At 37.9% G+C, this 12,664-nt stretch overlaps 1 protein-coding gene across 1 annotated transcript in view; it reads right to left on the reverse strand.

Moving 5' to 3' along the window:
- The window catches only part of rxfp1 (relaxin family peptide receptor 1), a 54,016-nt gene that overhangs the window by 21,653 nt on the left and 19,699 nt on the right, over positions 1-12,664 (reverse strand). Inside the window, exon 3 of the mRNA XM_078261323.1 lies at positions 5,021-5,104. Coding sequence (XP_078117449.1) covers positions 5,021-5,104 — 84 coding nt within the window. The remainder of the gene's footprint in view (positions 1-5,020; positions 5,105-12,664) is intronic.

Consider the following 12,664-nt stretch of genomic DNA (forward strand, 5'->3'; position numbering starts at 1 on the left):
TTTAATCTGCTAATCATTTCAGCGTGACCTGTAGGCCGCTATATTGTTGGGTAGTTTAATTTATAGTAAAACATTGTATTTTATAAACTACGTGTGTTTTGTGTGCAAACATCTTAATTTGTAAAGTAACTAGTAACATAAGCTCTCAGATTAATGTAGTGGAGTAAAAAGTACAATATTTCTCTCTGAAATGTAGTGGAGTAGAAGTAGAAAGTGGCATGAAAAAGAGTACAAGTACCTCAAATATATACTTAAGTACAGTACTTGAGTAAATGTACTTAGTTACATTCCACCACTGATTGTGTTAATGGGAAAATGTACATAAAATGGGTTTGTTAACATGCAAAAGTTGAGTAAAAAAATGTATTGATACAAAATTGTGTTGAGTATAAATCCATTTGGCAAAAAGTAATTTAAAAGGCAATTTTCTAGAGGGGAAGAGTCCACAGAGAACCGTCTGTCTTAATCTTTTCTCATTTGGTTTGTTATTGGTGAATGTAATGTATTTTACCACTGTTAAATAAGTAAATAAGTAGAGCTTCATTGCCGCTTTTGTGTGAAGGACTATTGTAGCACAACAAAGCCGCTAAACATCAACAAGTCAGCAGCGGGCATGATTAAAGGATTTGCTCATTTTTTCATTTCTTTTGCTCTTTCATTTTAATACCACTGTCGATATTTCATAAGTCATTTTCTATTTCTTCTCTGTCTTGGTTACATAGTAGATACCATTGAGCTCCCAATATGCGCCATCAGAACTGCTTGTCGGATGGTCAAACTAACAGCTTCGGAAACACCCTCCCCTCACACATTTCCGAACGTGGGGGAGCTGTGTCCAACAATTTCTGAAATTAATATTGACCAGCTGTGCCAAAGTGATAAAAGAGATCCTTTCTCTCTAAGCTCTCTTTTTTCATGATACATAACTATTTGTGGCACTAGCCATGTGTACAAATCAGGACAACACCATTAATGCTTTTCAGGAGAGACTGTAATTGCGTATCTCCCCCTCTATGACGGCCGGCTTTTCACTCTGCCTTAAAACTGTGGCAGTTCGGAACAACTATGAACAGTGTTGAAATCTGACATCAGTCAGAAAACACGTTGCACAAACTAATTATTTTCTAGCATAACCCAGCACTTACTGTCTGATGGTTTGGATTGACTGGGCTGTGATTGACAAAAAGTCGAAATTTCTATGACTAAAAAGTTTTAATCTGCAGAAGAATACAATGGATCTGACAAGTTTAGTGAAGCCAAATGTAGCTTTAGCTTTGCTTTCTTTACGAGTAAAAAAATTGAAGCTCAAAGCTCACTCCTGTATTCAGATAAAAAAGAGAAAGTTCTCTGCGCTTCTGCAGACCACAACAATCCGGTGCAACCAAGGCAGGACAAAAACGGTATGAAGTAACAAAAAAATAGCCGGTACAACACAGATGTCTTCTTACGTGATAGTTTTATTACTTAAGGTGCAAAACAGTGACTAACGTTTCGATGTAGAGTTACATCTTCATCAGAGTCCTTGGAGAGAGTGGGCAATGAAGCCCTTAATAAGAATCATCAACAGGTGCGTTAGCTGCCTGAAGATACACCCATCTCAACCAAGGTGTTCTCAATTAGTCATTAAAGGGCAAATGCCCACACATCAAAAGTGATTAAAAAACAATGTTGATAAGTAACAATGTTGATACGTAACAAATATAAAATGTTCACAATACAATGGAAATAAAAGTATATTTATCTGAAATACTATACTTTAACATATTTTGACTTTAGAGAAAGCAAGTTAAATTCAATTCTTCATTTAAACCTAGAGGTTCTAAAGTGCCGAGTGTATGTATCCAGAACGCTTCCCTGCATAGAAGTTTATTAATGATATCACCACCCCTGCATGGGGGTATGATTTTCTCGATTCCCCAAAACCTCAGTGATGCAGGGGAGCCATGATTGGCCTGCTTATAATGCCTCGCCATGGCATATGTTAAATTCTGGGTATGAATAGCTGTCTTATGTTCAGATATTCTTAGTTTGAGTTAACCTTTTGTTTGGAATGAAAAATGTTATTCGCAAGCATTTGCATGTTCTGAAGAGTGACCTGACACTCAAAGACATGCGCCAATCCGCCTAGGTTTATATTTAGGAGTGCTGGTAACATTCGTGACCGATTGGTCCATTCAGATATGTCTAATCCACCTCTAACCACTTGACTCCCCAACCCACCCTTGGGTTTCTATAAATGTGGTAACTGTGCGCAATGCTCTAACTCGACCAATGCGAAGGCATTTTTACATCCTCGCACTGGCAAGAAATACTCCATCTCTTCATTTATTAATTGTAACAGTACACATGTAGTGTACCTTCTAAAGTGTCCCTGTGGACTGGCTTATATAGGCCAAACAAAAGGTCAACTCAAACTAAGAATATCTGAACATAAGACTATGCTATTTGTACCCAGAATTTAACATATGCCATGGCGAGGCATTATAAGCAGGCCAATCATGGCTCCCCTGTATCCCTGAGGTTTTGGGGAATCGAGAAAATCATACCCCCATCCAGGGGTGGTGATATCATTAATAAACGTCTATGCAGGGAAGCGTTCTGGATACATAACACTCGGCACTTTAGAACCTCTAGGTTTAAATGAAGAATTGAATTTAACTTGCTTTCTCTAAAGTCAAAATATGTTAGTATAGTATGTAAGTACTAGTAGTACTATAGTAAGTATAGTAGTTAAGATAAATATACTTTTATTTCCATTGTATTGTCAACATTTTATATTTGTTACTTATCAACATTGTTTTTTAATCAGTTTTGAACTGTGTGTGGGCATTTGCCCTTTAATGACTGACTGAGTGTAACACCTTGGTTGAGATGGGTGTATCTTCAGGCAGCTAACACGCTCCCCTTACGCACCTGTTAGCTTATGAAGGGCTTCATTGCTCATTCTCTCCAAGGACTCTGATGATATTGTAACTCTACATCGAAACGTTAGTCACTGTTTTGCACCTTAAGTAATAAAACTATCACGTAAGAAGACATCTGTGTTGCACCGGCTATTTTTTGTTACTCACTCCTGTATTGTCAAAAGTTTCTGCCCTAATTTATTATGATGTATCCTTCACGCAAAATGTCTTTCTTGACTCCTCATTCATGGTGATGGATTACCTTAATGCTGCAAGACTGTAGTGTAAAAGCTGTTTGCAACTGAATGAGGAGGGAATGAGCCTAAAGGGGTTAGTTAAAGTAACTATGAGGAACTTTATATAGTGTTTATTAATGCCTTTGCCCGGGTCCGATTTTCCCGACAAAGCCACAAAATTATTTATGGCAGGCAGACCGGCTCTACAGTAACACATTCTGATGGGACAGATTTGGTTGTAACACCGGGAAAGCCTGTGTTTGATCCAGTGGTAAAAGGAAGCAGATTTCTTTATATAGGCCAAATTGTATTTTCATTGTATTTCATAAGTTATATATATATATATATATATATTTTTTTTTTTTTAAATATATTTTATAAGTGATTTCATCTGTTGACTGTTATAGTTATGGCTGATACTGGGGCAGGGTCATCCCAGAAAAAATGAAAATAAAACGAAGAACAACTAAAAGCTAAAAGGGAAAGTGACAGAAGTCGGTTGGGCTTTCGACAGATGAAGACAATTACGGGATTGTAAATGATTCAAAACCGACCCTTAATTGGCCCTCTTCCTACAGGTATGTAATATGTCTATTTTGACGTCCCCCTTCCATTTAGCGTCCAGTTTTTATTCATTTTCAGTCCATGCTTGTGTTGGCCTACTATTTTATTTTTGTCCCCCTATACTGGTGTAAAGCATCCTTTGGTTTCATGAAAATCTAAGTTATTATTATTATTATTATTATTATTATGTTGGTTGCTACAACAAACTCTTGCTAATGCTTTGGCTCGTCAAACGGTGACAGTGACACCTGGTTTAGCTCGGTTTAGCTCATGATACATCTAAAGTAATGCATCGGTGAAATCAGAAAATCATTCATACCACAATACTTGGACTACATATTTTATATATTTTTCATTTATACTATGTATGTATGCCGGTTGCACATTTGTATTCTCTACATGTATATATGTTGTACATTGTTTTTCAAGTTTGCGTAGGTGTTCAGGTATTTTCATTTTATGTATTATTATTTTGTGTTATTCTGTGTGGATGTTGTGTGTCTGCTGCTGTAACACAGTCATTTCACAGTTTGGGATTAATAAATTCCATCTATCCATCCATCCGAATGATTTTCTGTTTGAGCAAAACAGAAAATGTCCCGTGGACATTAAATTACGGCACCAGCCGGCTTGCGCTACAAAAGATCTTTACGACAGCAGGTGCGGTAAAAACACTACCGTGTTTGTCGAAAGGGACTGCTAGAAACAACACAAACTGAAAGTTCTTACAAGTCAATTGACTTGTAAGTAATGGAAGGTGTAAAAAAAAAGAAGTCCTTATTACACTGACACTTACTCTGTTGGATGCCAGTTTGATTCATGCCATTAAGATATTGTGAACACCCACATCTAGAATAATTAGTATTGAAGCTTTCATATATGCAGTTTGTTGCATTTTGTTGCTTTTTCTTATCTGTCAGGGAGAAGCTTCATGACAAGGGCATAATGCATCCAGAAGTTTTTTGACCCCAGACCTCACCCCACACAGTCACTATTAACACCCTCACTGGTTTTCCACCCACAACTGTATACGATTATGCACCTGTGCTGAACCGCAACTGCAGCTGGTGACTGGTTGGTATGTTGGTTTGTGAAGTGTATTTCACTGCCCCTGAGTTCCTTTGAAAGAGAAATTCTTTAACACAGCAGTGATGACAGTAAAAGCAAAGGAGAAAATCAAGGACAATTATACCACTACCAATGAAATGACACCTATAAGTTATTTTCAAGAGTAGTAAAAAAAGGTTTTATATATCAGCCTAAATTAGCCAAGATGTTTTTAAATATGCAATTTAGAAACAGAATGCCAGTACTTACAGCATACATTTGACTTGGTCCCAGTGTTATAGCTGGGCATTCCAAAATACTTGTCGAAAAGATGGGGCCATCCGTTATTATCCCCTTGGAAAAGAAGATAAGACAGAAACACAGTGATTACAACCCAGAATTTGTCCTTCACAACAAGACATTTGTTATTAAGTATAATTTGAGGTAGTTCCGGTGAAATGTTCCACTCTGTCAGAAAGTACAGTTTGTTCCTCTCGCTCCTTGCTCTTTTGTGATACACAGATCTTTTCTGTGTAGCTGTATGCAAGATTAAGTTCACTGTGTTCCTTTAAGATAGCTATACTATACTATTTAAGATTAGTTCTTGTTTGATCATGATAATGATAGCTCCCTGGACTTTGTATTGATTTTCATATTGATTGGTGTCATCAACAATTCTTTATTTATCTCTGTATCCTGATTATAATGAAAGCTATGATGGAAACTGCTATGATAAATGGATCCTCATGCTGCATAAAAACGTGCTTTCCTTGGTGGATTCTATCAGTGTAGTTCTGACTGAAGCAACAATAATGCCTTTTATTTGGTCCAAAAAACACCTTACTATGTGATGCAATCCAATGCAGCACCACAACAAAGACTGTTGTATGTAGTGTATAGAGATCAAACAGTATCACAAGATACACAAAGAAATATCATAGTACACAGAAATAATTGCAAACAGCATCACAGTTTTATCACATGAATACTTTTGTTTTAAATATTCATGCAGCATATTGGTTCATAGGCACAGCTATTGTGTGTTAATGTCATAAATGCCAAAGCAAAATGAAACGATGGCAGCAATTCTGTTTGCTTTAAGTGCATACAGGCACACATTATAATACAGTAAAGTATTGTGTGTTTAAAGTGGCTATAATGAATACTTTTTTATAATAGTGTATCAAATGATGATGTTTTGTCTTTTACTCTCACTGCTCTCATATCGTAATTTTAAGCCATAGCAGGCAGCTGTTTTTACTGAAAAAGCTCTAAAAACTCACTGCTCACCACTACTTAGCACCAAAAAGCAGCCACAGTAAGAGTCTAGCTGGTAAACAGTGGAGAATTAAGGATCCAGATATTTCCCTCAGATGTTGGTGGAGACCAAAAAAGAGCTAAAAGAAAGTGATTAATGGATTTACATTCAGAATGTAATAGAGAAACACTACTCAAAATGAATGATAATGTTGCGCAGTAACTTTTGGATGTGTAAATAAGCAACTGTTTGATAACAAGGTCGCCATATTAACTCAAAATATGTCAAAGTGGTGTTCACAAATGGTTTATTATGCAACTCACCTCAGATTTTTAGAGTGATGTTTTTATAAGATATTTGTCGTGTTGCACTAACAAGCTGAAAGAAGAATAGGGCAAGAGTCAAGAGATGCATAAAGCACGACTGGTCAGTGAGTTATTGAACTTAAAAAATCTATTTCCCATTGTTGTCCCTTAAGGGTTTCTTGCAACTTAAATTACATCAGTCATCCTCCTATGTTTTGTCTCCGTTATTCTGGTCACCTAAATAGTTCTAGGATTCAGTGTCCATGAGGATTCTTGGTCATGTTTACAAGTACATCAGACAAGAAGAGATTGCCATAGGGTTTCGGTTTAACCCTTAGTGGACTGTTTACACCTTGATGTCACGTAAGACTAATTGTGCCATTAAAGCTCCCGTTAGATTGTATTACTACTTCCTTAAAGGGATATTTCACCACTGGAAAGATGGATATGTATTAAATTGGGTCATTTATGTAGTAGAAATGTGATTTTTTTTAGAAGTTGGTGCCTTCTAGAACGAGATAAGCCAGAAAATTTATTTTTGGCTCATGTGGCTGAAAGACAACAACTCCCAGAATGCACTTGCTTTGCTTCCCTACGTGTCCACTCCCAAGCCACGCCTACCGGTTACAGACATTCTCTTAATACATCCATGACATAGACAGAGGCAGTCAAGTCAACTCAAGTGTATTTATTGTCATTTCAACCATATACACAAAACGTTTCACCGTGGCTCAATTGGTGTTACACATTTAAAATATATAAAAACGACATTATATAAAAACGACATACGAAACAGGCTACATGTAGTGCACACACATAGGCTCCGTAAAGTTCAGCTAACACATTGGTAGCATTAGTGCTTGGTGGGCTGTAAACACCGAGTATAAACACAGCCGTTAACTTGGGTGGAATGTAGAATGGTCGGCATTTAACAGTCACAAACTCCACCAGTGGTTAGCAGTAGTTGGATAAAAGCACCCCATTTCTGCACCAGTCCGTGTCCGTGTTAACACAGCCCACCTCCACGAGTCTTACCCGACAGAGCAGCATCTGCTCTGAAGGCTAGCAGGCCTGGTATCTCATGGAGTCACATCGGCTAGTGACAGTCCCACCCCCTATGGGCGGGTTTGAAAACATGCGGAACTAGCTGGCTGTAGTCCAAAGCCTCTGGGCAAAAATGCCTATGATGACACTAAATGACGATTTTTGCGTCATCAGCGGCTTTTTTCCACACCCACAATACAGAGAAGGCTCGCCTCAGGGGGACATGAGGGAGGGAAGCACGGTCATTTGAAAATACTACCGGGTATCTACTGATACAAAGATTAATGCTAATCGGTGAAGTATCCCTTTAACGTCAAATATTTCCTGTTGAAACAGGACAGTGTGGATCAATCTTAGGTGCGAAAGCAATGTTCAAACTTCCGTTATTGAGAGAAAGACATTTTGATTTGATACAACAGGCGTTTCCTTTTTGGATTATTTTAGTCAACCATTGGCAAAGATGTGAATGACACCTCAGTCACAATCACACCTAATCGCACCCAGAACTGCATGCCCGTCAACTCAGTGAATACAAAAATCAGGTTTACACAAGAAGACACAAAAGACAATGGACAGTTTTTTTGAGTGCACACCTAAAGGAATGTTAACCTGGTTATTGAAGTTTACAGGAAGGTAAATCACACCTAGGGCCAGGTACCAGATTCAATACGTGATTGTCTAACGTTACACGTCATATAGGCAGGCAGGAAAAACTCTACGTTAAGCACAGAGATGGGGCTCACGAAGAAGGAGCTGAAAAATAAATAAAAAGATTTGTAATGTTGTAATTTCTTTTTGTTTTATAAGATTGGTATTGAAAAAAGTATCGTTTAGGAACCGGTATCAAAGTCACGGTATTGGTATCGGTACCGGTACCGGTATCGTCATTTTTTTAACAATACCCAGCCCATAGTCACCCCAATCAATGGAAAACAAGCTCAGGGTTACTGGACCCCTTCATCATCAGGCCAAGATTGTGCCAACAAACACTGAGGCAAAAGACATAGAGAAACATTTCAACCTAGGTCTAAAAACTCACAGCAGCCCAAATTGGGTAAAAGATACAGCTGAGAAATAACGGAGGAGCAGTGTTCTAGAAATCCAGCAATCCACTAAGGTAGAAACTCACAGAAATCCACCTTCAAGACCATACACACAACCCCCTAAAAATAGACACAGACTCTAATGCCATGAGACTGCATGGCCCTGACCCAAGCTGGTTTATGTCTTGTGTCTCTGCTTCTTAAGATCAATGGCATTGCAAGTACATAACACATACTGTACCTACTGTAGAATGGCTGAAAAAACATACATCATATTCCTAACACACATACATCATATTTTTTTTCTGCTAACGCTAGCCTAGCCTTCCCACAGTGGGGAAATACTACACATTGGATGGAGCCCTTTTTAAACTTAACCTGTAACCCCACAAAATAAAGAGGTTAGTAAATCATCGCTTGGCCTTGGAAATAGCACTTGGTTACTACAGATAGTACGCTAGTTAGTCCAACATGCTAATGATTGCAACTTAAGTTAGAGCAGATAAACATACTGTGGATTTGTTACTTTTACTAATTTGGTTTTGGTTTCGGAAAAGCTGAAAATATAAACCTGCTTCACCATGAGGAGAAAGTTTGAAAGACATACTGTGCCAACTTACAGTTGCTGCGATTGGACTGGATCTGTTTGGGAGAGGGATTTAGCTAATGGTCAATGGCATCATAGAAAGTAAAAGACAAAATGCAAAAAAAGTTTTTCCTTTTTTGAGTTTGCTTCTTTATTCATTTGTGAATCTTCAAAGTTGTAGGGTGGAAGTAATGTACATTTATGAAACCCATCCCCGGTTAAGACCCCACACAGAGAAAATATAGCTTTTTACAATTAGTCACCAACACCCAATGAATTGCAATATTATATTTAGTTTATATTATTTTCAGTCAACAGTGTACTTAGAGGGGAAGAAAACCATAGATGTGATTCCACGGTTTAATATACCATGGAAGTGAAATTATCAGAATTTCACTCAGTCACTTTGAACTTTGGCTTCAGAGACAGATTATTTGGAGACTCATATTATTGTGATGATACACATAGCACAAACAGACTGATGCTCAAAAAAAAAAAAAACTGATTGAAAAACTGATGCCGCCATTGCAGCCACAATGATACAAAAGGGGGAATAGGGAGGAACAATCTGTGGGGACACTGTGATGTAGCATTCAAATGGTGAAGTGTACCTATTTGAAGTCAAATTTAAAGAGATCCACATGACACGCCTGCAGACAGACAGGACTTGGAGAAATAATAATTTCATTTCAATTCAACCATCATGTCAGTGACTTAAACAAGGTAGAATTAGGCTTCACGCTCCTCTGAGTGCTGGCACGTTAATGTGTTAAAATTAACCCACATCAGATCTATCAAAAGAATACAGAATGTTCCAAGGAACATTCTAAACTAGCAACAGCCCTGAATTACAATTACACAGTGAAGTGGTCGCTCTTCAATCCAGGTGCTCACTACCGGGAGCCCCTGCTTGTTTTCAGTCAAGAAATCTCATCAAGCACTACTTGGGACAGGACAGCAGCAAGAGTCCCAGGGGATAGGACTGCTAATACAGGGGATGTGTGTAACCATGTCTTATCACGATTGCACGGTTTTAACATTTCTAGGACCTATAGAAAAGTCAGGTTTTCTCAAGTGCAAACATGATACATGCTACTTGAAAGAGAAACATTTGAAGATGAATTGGACAGGGAAATTGATTCATTTTCAGCCAGGAGCGAGTGGGAGCACTTGCATCTTTGATAACCAAGACACTTCTAACCTATAGGAAGTGCCTTTTCTTCTCCATGCTCTATTCTATTACGTTCAAATTGTTATTTCTGCAGGAGAAAGCATTTGTTAACACTGGAACAAAGTAGCCCAAAGCTGTTGGATAAATTACTTCCCAGCAAGCATGTCGTCCACTTTGATGTTTACGCCTACTTAAAAATGATCACCACGGCACAATGGGATTGAAATGAGGCAACTGTTTAACCATAGGACCTTATTCTTCACTGAACCTGATGTTCTCTATGAGGATTAACCTGTAAAGACCAGTGTTACACCTGCAAACTGATCTACAGGCATTAAGGTTTAGCACAAAAGAGGAATTCATTTTGGAACAAATAAACAGCGGGTGTTTGCAAAGATTGACTTCAAGAGATCAGGTTTTGCACTTAAGCCCTTTTCACACATTAAGCTTAATTCAGAAATGTTCCTGAAATTTCCGATGTCCGGGTCATGTTTACACTGGAGCTTATATGCCACAAAATGGCAGAGTGGCAAATTCATTCTGCACAGCATTTGTTTGTACAAGATAAAAGTTTGTGAATGGGGATTTTTTGTGGGTCTCCATCTCGTGCATAAATGTGCATGCATGTATGGATGACGCAATACAAATTCCTTTAGTTCTCACACTATGCCACTGATACACAGGTGATGGTAATGCGCCAAGACATCCAGCAATTCGTCAGGGAAGATAGTAGACATGGATGAAAACAATGATGGATTTAAGTTTAATGAGGAAGGAGATGCATTCAACATACCAAATGATCATTAACAATGCTTTCCTCTCTGTGACAACGCATAAGACAACTTGTTTTATCCTACTCACTTTGAGCCTATATGAAGTGCTCTTTGCTCAGTAATTCCCAGGGGAAAAACATTTTTCAACTTTCAGATGTCTGAATGTTTTGGCTTTGATGTCTTACAAACTCTGACAAACAGCCAATGTTGCCTGAGTGATGATGATGCCTGAGCCATAATGGAAATTGAGAGTATATATGTTGCCAGCCATGGCCAAATATTTATCCTAAGTTTTGGATATCGGCAGTAACAATGGCAAACTATTTACAGAGCCACGAGATAATGCACAAAAAAATCCAGAGCACATGAGAGTAGACTTTAAATCTAAATGTCATGTAAACCCACAAGGCTGTACATGGCTGCCCTATACTAATAACTTTTTCAAAAGCAATTTGTTTAGGGGCTACATGGTTATTTACTATGTTTTCATTACTATGGTTTGGGGGCTTGTGCAATATTTTTTGCAGAAACAGATATCGCATTATAAACCACACAAACTCACAGCGAACATTAATCAGAATAGTATATTTTTTAAAAGGCACCAGTGAAAGCAACAAAAAAAGGTCTGTGGACATAAAACGCATTAATCAAAATTTAGGTAGTAATATAACTGACCTAACAAGGCCAGTAAGCAGGTTTATACTTAAAAGATGTAATAGAATAGAGTTGTTAAAGCAGTAACGAAAGCACAGCACAAAACACATGCTGCCCTTAATAAATCTATAGTTTTCACAACATTTGAAGGCCACACTAAAGGGAAGCAACAACTGCAGTGTTTTCAGTGCAACACCAGAATTTCTTAAAAATTTTCCCATATTGATCAGACAGTTTGTGTTTCGCTTGAATCAGTTTTGCAGGATTTTAGGAAAATGAAAAGCTTGGGGGGAAAACACATTCAACAAAACGAAAAGAGTGACGTTCTGCTCTAGGTAATTTTGTGCAGGAGAGTGGAATCAAATACAGAAATTGCCTTACTTGTAGGCGTATGGCAAGGTACTTCGATAAAGGTAGTTACCAAAATATATTTTTGAGAGCTGATGAAACTGCAGGATTCACAACCTGTACCTCTTCTGTATTTCTGAATGTCTTACACCAGTTGAAGGAGAACACTGTTATTAATATAGTTTTGACTGCATAACCACACCAGATAAAGCGTATGCTCAAGATACTTATTCCTTTAGTGCAGTTTCATACAACTTTGCAACTGTATTTTTAATCTACCTGAGCATGCTGTTCAGTTTACAGTGTGGAGAGGGATAAATGACACTTGCCACATTCATCATAATTAATCATCACAAATTCAATCAAATAATAAGACAAAAAATACAATCAAAACCAGTTCGTTGGTTGTATGCAAAATATAATTCCAAACGACTACCAGGCAACGTAGATTCTCTTTTTGGTCTACAGGGCAACACTACTTGAGTTTTTCTGAAAGAAACTACCACTGCAATCAGGGCGCTGATTGGCTAATCGTTTTTCATTGGATCGATTGCTTTTTCAACCGAGAAACCACTGTTTCATGTCATGATTCAAAAGTCTGGACCCAGACAAGTGACAGAGAGAAAGCAAAGAAAGTTAAGCTTTGTTGTCCTTTGTACGATTTCCTACGCTTGATAAATTGAGGTCCGGCTCTGTATTTTCATGTTTTTGTACAAAAAGCTCAAGTAACGT

This window comes from Sander vitreus, chromosome 10, assembly GCF_031162955.1.
Source record: "Sander vitreus isolate 19-12246 chromosome 10, sanVit1, whole genome shotgun sequence".
Lineage (NCBI taxonomy): Eukaryota > Metazoa > Chordata > Actinopteri > Perciformes > Percidae > Sander > Sander vitreus.